The sequence below is a fragment of the Microcebus murinus genome, chromosome 22, assembly GCF_040939455.1.
Source record: "Microcebus murinus isolate Inina chromosome 22, M.murinus_Inina_mat1.0, whole genome shotgun sequence".
Classification (NCBI taxonomy): Eukaryota; Metazoa; Chordata; class Mammalia; order Primates; family Cheirogaleidae; genus Microcebus; species Microcebus murinus.
In genome coordinates, this window is record NC_134125.1 from 8,798,105 (window position 1) to 8,811,222 (window position 13,118).

The window sequence follows — 13,118 nt, forward strand, 5'->3', positions numbered from 1 at the left end:
GTCCATTCATTCATTCATTCATTCATTCAACCATCCTGCACGAATGCCAGGGACGGACCTGGCCCCAGGCACGCAGCAGGGAACAGGACAGGGAGGGTCCGTGGCCCAGGGGAGCTCATAGTCCAGAGAGCATCAGAGATCGTTCCACAAGCAGCTGATTGCATGACGCAGGTAATCTCGCAGTCACAAATGCGGCCAGTGCTATGACGAAGCATGCGGCCGCTATCACAGTAAATAGAGTTTGTGGTCAGAGAAAGTGCCATTCTGAAGCATGAGGGGACTCTGGACAGGGAAAGTATAAAAGTGTGTGTGTGTGTGTGTGCGTGTGTGTGTGCATGTGTACAAAAGAGATCACAAATACATGTGTGTGTGGGGGGGGGGTTCCAGGCACAAGGAACAGAATATGCGACAGCACCGAGGCAGACGGGAAAACTGGAGAACTGAAAGGCCAGTGTAGCTGGAGCAGTGGTTCTCATGGCCCATGCATTGGAGTCACCTGGGGGGCTTGTTCAGCACAGATTGCTGGGCCCTGTCCCAAGAATTTCTGATTCTCAAGTTCCCAGGTGATGCTGGTCCTGTTTATCTGGTGACCACACTCAGGGGACCACTGGAGTAGGGCACTGAATGTGAGACCAAGAGGGAGAAAACATTCAGGGTTTCACCTGGGGCCAGACCACAGAGGGTCATGGAAACCGCATGTATTATAACAGCAATCAACAAAAGGTTTTAAAGCAGGGTGGGAGGTGACGGGATCTGATTTATGTTTTAGAAATGTCGCTATGACTCTGGTAGGGAGGAGAAGTCAGGAAAGGACATGAATGGAAGCAGAGGGCCCTGCAGAGAGATCACCGCAGTCACCCAGGAGAGAGATGGCAGCGGTTTGGCTGGGGTGAAAATGAGAGAAGCAGGTGGATTCCAGAAATGTCCGGGAGTAGATGCAACAGGATGTGGTGATCTGGTTGGGTCATTGAATGTCAGGAGAGGAGGGGGCCAGGGAAGGGCCCCAGGTTTCTGGTTTGAGCAGGTGAGTGGATGGTGGTGACATTTCATGGGACTGGGAGGCAGGTGTGCTTGGGGTCAGCCAGAGGAGCAGCCAAGATAAAGAGTTTGGCTTGAAAGTGTAAGTTTGAGACACCTGTGAAGACATCCAAGTGAAGGTGGATGTCAACTGTCATGTAGACAGTTAGATAAACAGATCTAGAGCTCAGAAGGCAGTTTCTTGAGAAGAGGCATCATGAGATAGAAAGGACTAGATAAGGGTTTTTTTGTTGGTTTTTTTGTTTGTTTGTTTGTTTTGAGACAGAGTCTCGCTTTGTTGCCCAGGCTAGAGTGAGTGCCGTGGCATCAGCCTTGCTCACAGCAATGTCAAACTCCTGGGCTCAAGCAATCCTACTGCCTCAGCCTCCCAAGTAGCTGGGACTACAGGCATGCGCCACCATGCCCAGCTCATTTTTTTCTATATTTATTAGTTGGTCAATTAATTTCTTTCTATTTATAGTAGAGATGGGGTCTTGCTCTTGCTCAGGCTGGTTTCGAACTCCTGACCTTGAGCAATCCACCCGCCTCAGCCTCCCAGAGTGCTAGGATTACAGGCGGGAGCCACCGAGCCCGGCCAAGATAAGGTTCTTAATCTGAGCTCAGTAGAAGAGATGGGTTTTGAGAGGGGTGTATGGGAGAAGGTCTTTGATGTTCTGAAAATGCATCAGGATTTTACGTGCATGTGCCTTTTTCTGGGGAAGATTACAGAACTACCATCAGATGCTCAAGAGTCTGGCACGGAAGAGGTGAAGCCCATCAGCCCGGCACTGTAGGTCATGCCCCAATCCCGCGAGGTCCCTGTTACCCTGTCTCTGCTTCCAGGCGCCTGGTGGACCGCCTGGAGACCATGAGGAAGAACGTGGCTGGGGACGGGGTGAACCGCTGCATACTATGTGGAGAACAGCTGGGGATGCTGGGCTCAGCCTGTGTCGTGTGTGAGGACTGTAAGAAGGTACTGTCACCTTCTCCCTCCTTCCCTGCACAGCACCTGCAGGGGCACTAGTCCTACGCTCCAGCTTTGGGTGGCCCTGGGTCTTGGGGATGCAGCTTGGATCCTGATGGTTAGTTGCTAGGATTTGATTTGTTTCTGGAATGCACCCATGCCCAGCTGCCTTCCGAGGCGGTCCTGATCCTGGTTCCTCCCTGGAAGACGCTCTGATCTCTCCGTCCCCTTAGAGCTGAGCTCTGTCCGGGACGAGGTAGGACAGGAGCTATGGTTGAGCCTGCAGGTATTCTGGCTGTGGCTTAGGAAGTTGTGTGTCAGTTTAAAGTGCATTCTAGGTGCACATTTATACATGTGTGTATGTGGAAATGCTTTCAGCATTCTGGTGCCCCGAAACACGAGACTTAGAAAGCCTCTATCTAACCAAGTTAGCATCACTTAGCTTCGAGAACATCTGTTCTTGAAACGGAGTTTCCCTGTGCTCTCTTTACCCCCCACCCCCTCCCTAAACTACCTGCACATGACAATTGCAGGACAACGGTGCAACTATTTGGGGGTCTGCGTGACTCCAGAGAATTCAGGTGAATAACCCAGAGACATCTATAATGTCGCTTGGCATCTCCTTCTTGGTGTCCCATTTAACATTAAGAATGAAATATTGGGAAAATCTTATCTACTCCAAAAAAAGTTGCACGTGGCAATCAACCAGAGAGTGAGAATTTTGCGACGTATTAGGTTTTCCTATTTGTTTTAATTTCCAGGAAACTCACCCCAAAATATAATGCTCCATTACACAATCATGGCATTTACCCAGATAACTTCCTTCTCCCTGGGGAGTGGAACTTCTAGTGAGAGTCTAGGTTGTCTCAGATCCATTTTGCAAATAAAGAAGAAATAATTTGATGAACGAAAATGGATATATGGCCTTTCCTCTTAAAAATTATGTCAATGATCTCTTCTGTGTGGATGCTGAAAACTCAGATCCTGCAGGACTCTTGGGGAATTCCTTCATCTGGTGCTTGGAAATGACTCAAGTTCTTGTTCTTGGAACTCAAGTTCAAGTTCTTGAACTTGACTCAAGTTCAAGTTCTTGTTCTGAAACTTTGTTCTCATTGGCCTTGTTCATGGAAGGCAGTGCGAGGAAAGGAGAAGAATTCTGGGTCTTACAACCACCAAGAGAAAGGGGATGCATTACTACCCCTCCTGCCCCTTTCTCCAATCCCAGGCATCTCAGAGGGTAGCTCACCTGAGTATTTGTTGGGCTGTTTTGTCCCCAGAATGTCTGCACCAAGTGTGGAGTGGAGACCTCCAAAAACCGCCTGCATTCTGTGTGGCTCTGCAAAATCTGCATGGAGCAGAGAGAGGTGAGTGGCATGGTCCCATCCTGCCCCTCGAGCACCCTCCCATCTGGGCCAGCTTTCTCTTCCTCCCTGGAATCAGGGCAACAGGGTGGTGCTCGGAGGCTGGGGGTCATGTCACAGGTCTTGTGTATTAAGGGGATGGTGTGAAAGGAACCAGCTCAGCCGTTCACACTGGCAGGATGACCTCTGAGTGTTTGGGTGAGTTTCTTTTCTCCTCCTCTGCTTCTGTGACTTTTCTCTTTACTTCTCTCCCTTCCTTTCTCCCTCTCTGTTCACTGCCCTGTGGCCTCTCTTCTTCCCTCATCCCCATTTCTCACCTTCTGGGTCTCCCTGTCCCACCATCTTTCCTTCCTCTTTCCCTCTGTTCCATGACTTGTCTCCACTCATTCTTCTTTTCTCATATTCTTCCTCTCGTTTGAGCTCTTTTCTTCCTCTTGTTTTTATCACCTTCTCCTTCTTGCCCCTCATTCTCTTGTTGTCTCATGCTCTGCACACCTTTCTCTCTCTACTTTTTCTTTACTCTGTCTCTCTTTCTTTCTCCCATGGCAGCCTTCTCTTCCATGCCCTGCTCATTACTCATTTTACCCCAATGAAGTCCTTTCTCCTTCTGCTAATTCCTGCACCACTCACCCCTGCTGAGGACGCCTGCCTTTGAGACCGCGTCTCAAAGAGTTTGATAAGGTTGAAGTGTTACTTACAAAGCTCTGGGTAGAGCTAAGGGAAGTCAGCAAGGCTTGGTGTCACCTCATCACCAGCAAAGGCAGGGCTGCTGTGACTACTCCTAAGTCCAAAGGGATGGAGGTGGGGGCAGCTACCAGACTGGAAGGCAGGTGCAGCCCAACAGGCGTGCAGTCACTGTCCGACTAGCGGGGAGGAAGCCAGGGAGATAAATGCCACAATCGCACTCTCTTCCTTGCTGCAAACTCCTGTGGGTGCTTCTGACCGCATAAGCCTGCAGCCAGAGATCAAAGAAGTCCGGTTACTGCAGTCCACACTGGGCAGCCTCCCGGGACACAGAGCAGGGTGGAGAATGGACCGAGGGGAAGATGTTCAGCACATCGTCCTAAGTGTGCGGCCCTGTTCTAACCCACAGGTCTTCAGGAAGTTGTGGGTAGATCACCTTCTTTACAACCAACCAATGCCGTGGAGAGCACACCACGTTTAAGAGATGGGAGACTTGGCAATGAGTCTTCGTTCTTCCATTCTCCATCTGTGTCCTGTTGGATGAGTCCTTAACAGTTCTGATATTCAGCTTTCTCCATCCATAAAATGGGCACACTCATCGAGTTTTCAGGGCTGCCAATGTGTAGAATAGATATGGACTGTGCAAGGCTGTGTACTGGTAAGAAAAGCGTGCCAGGCAGGGAGCAACTACAAACATCGACGCACACGAAGGCAGGTGCAGTAGTGCTTGGCTGCCACGTCTTCACCCCTTTCCTCTCCTTCCAGGTGTGGAAGCGTTCTGGAGCGTGGTTCTTCAAAGGCTTCCCCAAACAGGTCCTCCCACAGCCTATGCCTATAAAGAAGACCAAGCCCCAGCAGCCTGTGAACGAGCCTGCTGCCCCTGAGCAGCCTGCCCCTGAGCCCAAGCCCGCTGTCCGGGCTCCAGCTCGAGGTAGGACAAAACAACTCCTCTTTCAGCACCAAGGACAGCTCTTGGCCAACTGGTCTACCTGAAGGATGTCCTGATGCCATGTCTGGGTTTCTACCCAGTTGGTAGACAGTCAGCCTCTGGACTTGGGTCTAGGACTCTTGGGCCCCCTTCACAGCCCATCACCCACTCTTATCAAAAGGGTAGTACAGGGAACTTTCTAGCAATGCCCAGCTGCCAAGAGGCTTTGTTGTCACCCCTGGTGGAATATTTAGTAGTACAACAAAGGTGGAAATTAAAATTAGGGATTGAAAGCCTCCCACCACCAAAACAATAAAAGTAAAAGAGGAATGCAAGGGACATTGGTGAAAGAAAATGACCACTACTATTGATATTATCACTATTATCCAAGTATTATCATTAATTATTAAAAGAGAGAAGCGAAACAGTAAAAAAAAAAAAAAAAAAGCAACCACAATAAAAACACATTTTGATTTGATTAGACTACTAAGACTGGCCAGATAAAGTCCTTGCAATAATTTCAATTGACTCTAAGTGATAAAATCTGGTCTAAATGACAGTTCTGGTGTCAAGTGCAAACGGTGCTTCTGAAAGGAGGTTATAGCTAGAGGTCTCCAAAATTGAAGTGTCCAACTATACCAGACATAAGATGACATCTCAAGGTACTCAGCACAGTGCCTGGCACCCAAGAAACATTCAACAAATGTTTTCTTCCTGACAAAGACACGAGCAATTTCTAGTCCTTGCAAAGAATTGCCATGTTGGCGCGATACACTGCATTCCTGAGCAGTCCCCTGTCTCCACCCCTAATGGATGCTTCCCACCCCCTCTAGGCTGAGAAGATTGTGTAGCTTAACTGTTCTTTTCTAAGCCTGTGTGTGCTCATATGTGTTTGTGCATGCAAAGGAAATAACGTGGAATTGTAAACAGATCAGAGCGGAGCTTGGGAGGAAGATTTTAGTTTTTTATTTAATAAAAATATTCTTGGGAGTGGTGGATCAGCCCTTTCATGGGCTTCTTAAGTAGTGGTTCTCCAGACATCAGAAATCCTTCCTCTCTCTCCAGCTGACACGGAAGACAGGAGGGCCCCAGGTCAGAAGACGGGTGAGTCCTGCTGACTGTTTTGTTCTTTGGGACAGGGGTCATTTCACCTCATTCCCTCATTGTGCTTTCTCCATTCAATTCATGCTTTTCCTTCCAGGCCCTGACCTGGCCTCTGCTCCTGGGCGAGGCAGCTATGGGCCTCCCGCGCGCAGGGCCTCCGAGGCACGGATGAGCACCTCTGGCCGGGACTCGGAGAGCTGGGACCACGGCCCCAGCGGGGGCGCTGCGGACTCCGGCCGGAGCCCAGCAGGTGAGAGAGGTGGGCGAATCCAAACAGGCCTCCTGGCTGAAGAGAATCGGACAGGACAAGGAGGATGGTGTCTTCATTTATTTATTTAGTCAGCATTTATGGAGCACCTACTGTGTGCTATGCTCTATCCTATAATAGATGCTAGTTCTAGTCTATGGTAGAAAAGACAGGATTCAGAAACAATTCTCGTTCTACTCACTTCCTCTTCTTGTTGGCAACAGAGCTGGGCACATGCCTTGTTGTTCATCTGCTGCCCAGACCTGCTAATGAACATGTGGTTTGGATGGACAGAGAGAGACGAATTGCTCAATCTGCAACGTCTTGAAATATTTGTTAAGTGCTTACTGTGTATCAGATCTTCTCCCATGCTCTCCCCCATATATTATCTCATTTAATCCTTGCCACAGCCCCAAAGTTGAGGTATAAGACTTTTATTAGTCCTATTTTACAGATGGGGAAACTGAGGCTCTGAGGGGCAAAGCCACTTACCCCAGGTTACATAGCTGATAATTGGTCAAAATGAGCGTTAAACCCATATCTGTCCAACATCAAAGCCTGTACTTTGTGTTTTTCTCTGCCAGAGGTGAGGTTTTTATTGGCAATGCTTTCTCAAGTCATTTTTATTATTATAAAACATATCTCACATAAAACTTACCATTTAGCCATTTTAACGTGTGCAGTTCAGTGGCATAAAGCACGTTCACGTTGTAACGGAACCAGACCATTGGCCATCTACGGAACTTTTTAGTCATTCTAGAATGAAACTTTGTATCCATTAAGCAATAACTCCTCCATCTTCCCTCTGTCCATCCCCTGGTAACCACTATTTTTCTTTCTGTATTTATCATTTTGGCTACTTGAGGTAGCACATATAAGTGCAATCCTATATGTTTGTCCTTTTGTAATTGGCCACAATTGGCTTATGTCACTTAGCATAATGTCTTCAAGGTTCATCCGGGTTGTAGCATCTATCAGAATTTCTTTACTTTTTAAGATGACATGACAGTCCATTGCATGTATATGCCACATTTTGTTTTTCTATTTATCCATCAATGGGCATTTGGGTTATTTCCACATATTGGCTCTTGAAGATAATGCTGCTATAAACATGGCATAAAAAATCTGCTGAAATCCCTGCATTTAGTTATTTTGTGTATACATGTAGAAGTGAAATCGTTGGATCATATGGTAATTCCATATGTAACGTTTTGTGGAACCCCCATCCCGTTTTCCATGGTAGCTGCACCATTTTTAGATTTCCACCCACAATGCACAAGGGTTCCAGATTCTCCACATCCTCACCACACACTTGTCATTTTCTACTTTTTGTTTTTTAAAACATTAGTCATCCTAATGGGTATGGGGTGGTATCTCATTGTGGTGGTGTGGTTTTAATTTGCATTTCCCTAATGATCGGTGATGTTGAGCATCTTTTCGTGTGCTTATTATGGCCGTTGGTGTATCTTCTTTGGAGAATTGTCTGTTCAAGTCCTTTGCCCATTTCTTAAATTGGGTTGTTTATTTTCTGTGGTTGAATCCTGGGAATTTTTCATATGTTCTGGATATTAATGCCTTATCAGATATATAATTTACAAATATTTTCTCCCATTCTATAGAGATTTTTTCCCCACTCTGTTATAGTAGCATTTGATACACAGAAGTTTTAAATTTTGAACAAGTCCAATTTATCTATTTTTCTTTTGCTGCCTGTGTTTTTAGGTCATGGCTAAGAAATCATTGCCAAATCCAAGATTGTTAACGTTTCCTTTTATGTTTTCTTCTAAGAGTTTGATAGTTTTAGCTCTTATATTTGGCCCTTTGATCCATTTGGGGTTAATTTTTTGTATATCAAATCCTGTGCTCTTAAACTCTGTATCATTTCCCCCCAGAGGGAAAAGACAGTCACAGGACATGCCTGAACCAAATTTGGACCCCTGTTGTGCAAGAGTCAATGTAAATGTTCCTGTCATCTATGAAGCTTCTAGCATCCACCTGCTCTACCTGGAGCTGCGTCAGTTGCCTCCTTCTCTGAGTCCCCAGAGTAGTGGCACAGCCCTTATCATAATGTATTGCTTATCATTGTCTAAAACAGGTTATTAATAGAACCTGAATCTCTCTCCCTTGTCTAAATACAGGGACATGTCTCTCTCCATTAATTCATTATGTTCCAAATAGTTATGGAGCACCCACCATAATTTCAGCTCTTCCTCCTCATTTTCCAGCCCATACTAAGATTCCCAGTTGATTACGGGCTCTCAGATGTTTGCAGATTTGAGTTAATAGTTAATCATAACAGCAACTCTAGTTTAACGAGCACCTACTCTGTCGTTAAACCCTTTGCACGGGCTATAGCATTTAATGCAACCAACCACTCTTTTTAGGTGGGTGCTATTGTAATCATCCTCACTTGATAGATAAGTCAAAGAGAGGATGGAACAACAACAACAAAAACCCACAACTTGCCCAAGGTCATATGGAAATAAGGGCAAGGTGGAAACCCCGTCTACAGCATTGAGTTTTGAGGGTTCCATGAGGTGGTGTTCAGGGCATGGTGCATTTGAAGAACTCAATGACTGTTGGTTATCATTGTTTTATAAACTCATTATTTCAGCATCTGTCTCCTTCCTGTGACTGGGTTGTAGGCTCCCAGAAGAAATAAGATGGGGCTTTGTCCATCTTTGCACAGGGCTTGGCAGTTGGTGAACATTTAATGAAAGGTTGTTGAATGAATGAGTGAGTGAATGAACTAACGAACAAGGACCCGGACGAACAAACAATTGGCAGTGCTAATGTAGGACCGTGGGACAAGACTTGATGATTTGTAAACCCCCAGGCAGAGGTGGCAAAGCACCCTTGGTCATGAGCATTCAAGCATCTGTCCAACAAAAAGATCTGCATTCAGGAAAGGTGGGATCCAGCCCATTGACGTAAGAGACAGCAGGGCTTTCCTCCCAGAGTAGCGTGCCTTCTGGGTGCCCCAAACTGCCACACGTATCATCTCATTCAACCCCCAGCGGCTCCATGGAAAGCCATAGTATGTAAGCGTCTCAGGCACGGACTCCAGAGACCAACTGCCTGAGTTCAAACCCTTGCTCTGCTACTAACCAACCAAGAGACATCGAGTGAGTGCCATAACCTCTCTGTGCCTCAGTTTCCCCATCTGTAAAATGGAGCTAATAAGGCACCCACCTCGTGGGGTTATGAGTGTAGAGATTAAGTTCTTTTTTTTTTTTTTTTTTTTTTTGAGACAGAGTCTCACTTTGTTGCCCAGGCTAGAGTGAGTGCCGTGGCGTCAGCCTAGCTCACAGCAACCTCAATCTCCTGGCCTCAAGCGATCCTCCTGCCTCAGCCTCCCGAGTAGCTGGGACTACAGGCATGCGCCACCATGCCCAGCTCATTTTTTCTCTATATATTAGTTGGCCAATTAATTTGTTTCTATTTATAGTAGTGTCTCGCTCTTGCTCAGGCTGCTTTGGAACTCCTGACCTCGAGCAATCCGCCCGCCTCGGCCTCCCAGATTGCTAGGATTACAGGCGTGAGCCACCGCGCCCAGCCTTAAGTAAATCCTTATATGTAAAGTCCCTGGCACAAGGTAAGCACTGAATAAATGTTAGTTCATCATTATTATGAACTAGGTAGAGCTGTTGCCTCCGTAAGGCTTCTGAGGTCCAGAGACAGTGAGTGACCAGCCTGTCGCCCTATAGCTGCAGAGGGCTGGGGTGCGAAGCCAAGTCCGTCTGAAGGTAGAGACAGATTCTTTCCATGATAATACAATAACATGCTGAGCACCCTTCCTGTTCATATCACTGTATCTTCACCGCAACCCCTTGAGCAAGGTACTGTTCTCCCCACTTAACATTTGAGGAAACTGAGGCCCAGAGAGGATCGGTCACTTGTGCAAGGTCACATAGGTAGAAGCGGGATCCCAGAACTCGTGCTTTTTAACAACCGTGCCACTGCGGTGATGCGGCGAGCGTGAGTATTAAACCGAGAACACGTGGAGGGCAGGAGGAGCCAGGAAGAGCCGAGCGTGGGGTGGGGGCTGCCTCCCACAGACCCCGGGGGCTTCTCCCCGCCGCGTGCGTGAGTGACACAGGACGATGCTGCTTCCTCTTCTCGCCCCTGCAGGTTTGAGACGGGCCAACTCAGTCCAGGCCTCCAGACCCGCGCCCGGCTCGGTGCAGGGCCCAGTGCAGCCTCAGCCGGGGCAGCCAGGTACCTGCCGCTCGCTGCCGGCACCTGCCCAGGCTGTCACTCGGCCGTGTCCCCAATACCTGCCCCCGCCCCCGCCACTTGCAGAGCTCGAAGCCAGGCTTTCTGCAAAGCTGTAGCCACAACTAAACCCTGAGCTCTTCTAAGACCCGTAGAATAAGTAATCCTCTGGGCCGAGAAGCCAGGCGGGAGGGGGAGGAGGAGGAGGGAGCGTCGTCTTGTCCGCCCACTAGCGGACTCATCAGCGTCTCCCTCCTCCATGTCTAGGAGCCGGCTGAGGCCCGGGAGTCCCACAGCACTGGGTCTGGGACCCAGGCCCTTCTGACCCTAAAAGCCCCTTCCCTTCCCCCCAACAAGGCTGTTCCTGCAGCCTCAGTTGCCTCTGCATGTCACCTGCCACCCCGGGCCTGTGTCACACCTGTGAATCGAGGGGGAGAGGCGAGCACCCGGATGATGCTGCACCCTTTCCTCTCTCCCCTCACTCAGGACCCCCGGGAGGCAGCAGACCCGGGCCTGGGCCAGCAGGACGCTTTCCAGAGCAGAAGACAGGCAAGTGTCCAGCCCTCCCCGTCCCTCCCAAGCGGCCACCTCTCTCCTGCGTCCCTGAGACACAGCAGGGAGCTGCCAGGTCTTGACAGCCTGCACCGGGACCTATCTGATAAGATGTAGGCAGCCCCCTGATTCCAACACTCGGTAGTTCATAGTTCACCAAGATCAGATAGACAGAAAGTGCCAGGACATGTGGAGTGCACACTGCCTGGGCTCAAATCCCTGCTCCTCCACTTCCTAGCTGTGTGACCCCGGGCAAGTTGCTTAACTTTTCTGAGCCTCAGTTTCCTTATCTATAAAATGGGGGAAATAGTGGGATCAACCTTACAGGGTTGTTGGGAGGATTTAATAAACCAATACACAGAAACCTCAGCACGTTGCCTGGAATGTACGAAGCCCACACTAAGCCGCAGTGACCACTACCTATGATCAACATTCATCACCATCACCAATCATTGCCACAAGATATCTATTGCTTTATAATGTGCCAGGCACTGTTGTTAGTGCTGCACATTTGCTCATTTAAAATAAATACTACTATCTGAGCGCCTTCAGATATTATAACTCCCATTTTACAGGTAAAGAAACTGAGGTTCAGAGACGTCAAGTAATTTGCCTCAGGTCACACAGCCAGGATTCAAACCCAGGCTGTCTGGCCCCAGAGTCCACACCGCTGATCAGGGTCCCCCAAGGTCTGTTTTGCCCACATTGGAATCAGCTCGAGGGGCTCATTTGAGACCCAGATTCCAAGACCCCCACGGCATGGCCCACGGAGCCTGGGTGGGGCCTGGGAACCTGCATTCTTGAAAGCTTCCCTGCGTGCTGTCGTCGTCGTGAAACAGGGATTCAGCTGCCCCTTCCTGTCCTCTTGTGTCTCTTCCCACCCCCCTGCAGAGGTGGCTCCGAGTGAGCCCGGCTACACAGGGACCACGGCCCCGTCCCGAGAGGAGAGAACAGGGGGCGCTGGGGGCTACTCAGGGCCTGGAACCAGGGAGGACCGAGCGGGCCACCCGCCAGCACCTTACGCCCAAGCGTCCTCCGTGGCTGCCCCGCAGCAGCCCGCCGCGGCCCCTGCCCGCCAGCCGCCACCCCCAGAGGAGGAGGAGGAGGAAGCCAACAGCTACGATTCGGATGACGCAAGTAGGTGGCACTTACGAGAGCAACGTCTGGGAAAAGCAGCTTCCGGAGCTGACCCCAGGAAAACAGGACTGGCTCCGGGACAGCCCGTCCACCCCCAGCCCCTAATACGACGCCCAACCCAGTACACACGCTAACCAAGCCATAGATGTGCAGGTTTGCGCTCCTAATTCACAAAATGAAATCAGCTTTCTCAAGAACAAACGCTACATGTATTTTTTTAATTGTGGTAAGGTACATGTAATATCAAAGTCACCACCGAAATCATTTTAAACTATGCAGTTCAGTGGCACTAACTGCATTCTGGAGGTTTGGTCTGGTAGTTCCTCAAAGCGTGAGACACAGAATGATCGTCACTCGGCCAGCTCACTCCCGGGGATGTGTGTGTGTGTATTTTAATACTTTTTAAAACTCTTTAATGTATGTCTTCGAATTTATTATTGTAATTTATTAAGCGTGATTTAGAATTACTGGGCATTTTCTCTTGCCTGCGCCCATTCAGTGACCGAGAGAGGGCCTGCTGTGTAGGGGCTCAGACACCAGTTCCAGGGGACACACACGTGCGCTTGCTCCCACGCCAGTGACGTGTCTTCTCCTGTATGTGTCTGGAGCCCCGTGGGCGGGGGGAGGCGGGATTGGCAAGTGTGTGGGTCCGAGACGCGGCGACACACGCAGAGCGCTTGCTTTGTGCCGAGCACTGTTCCGAGAGTGTCCCGAGCATTAGCTCGTTGCATCTTCCCAGCCAGCCTGGGAGCGGTGGCTTCTGCCACTCCCGGTTTACGGGCGAGGAGGGTGAGGCTCCGGGAGGGGCCGGCGGTCACCCGCGCTGTGGCGGCAGGCCAGCGGGCAGCTCCGGGTGAACTGTCAGCTGTCCCCGTCTGTTCCCAGGGTAGAGGGGTCTGCAGCCCCAGG

General features: G+C 49.4%; 1 protein-coding gene across 3 annotated transcripts in view; it reads left to right on the forward strand.

Annotated features, from left to right (window-relative positions):
* Window positions 1–13,118, forward strand: part of RPH3A (rabphilin 3A) — a 91,291-nt gene that overhangs the window by 58,941 nt on the left and 19,232 nt on the right. For 2 of the 3 annotated variants that reach the window (XM_075996586.1, XM_075996587.1), the window contains exons 5-12: window positions 1,861–1,990; window positions 3,259–3,345; window positions 4,792–4,957; window positions 6,020–6,058; window positions 6,156–6,308; window positions 10,437–10,523; window positions 11,007–11,069; window positions 11,964–12,209. In XM_075996586.1, coding sequence (XP_075852701.1) covers window positions 1,861–1,990; window positions 3,259–3,345; window positions 4,792–4,957; window positions 6,020–6,058; window positions 6,156–6,308; window positions 10,437–10,523; window positions 11,007–11,069; window positions 11,964–12,209 — 971 coding nt within the window. The remainder of the gene's footprint in view (window positions 1–1,860; window positions 1,991–3,258; window positions 3,346–4,791; window positions 4,958–6,019; window positions 6,059–6,155; window positions 6,309–10,436; window positions 10,524–11,006; window positions 11,070–11,963; window positions 12,210–13,118) is intronic. The other variant, XM_075996588.1, reaches the window with a different exon arrangement.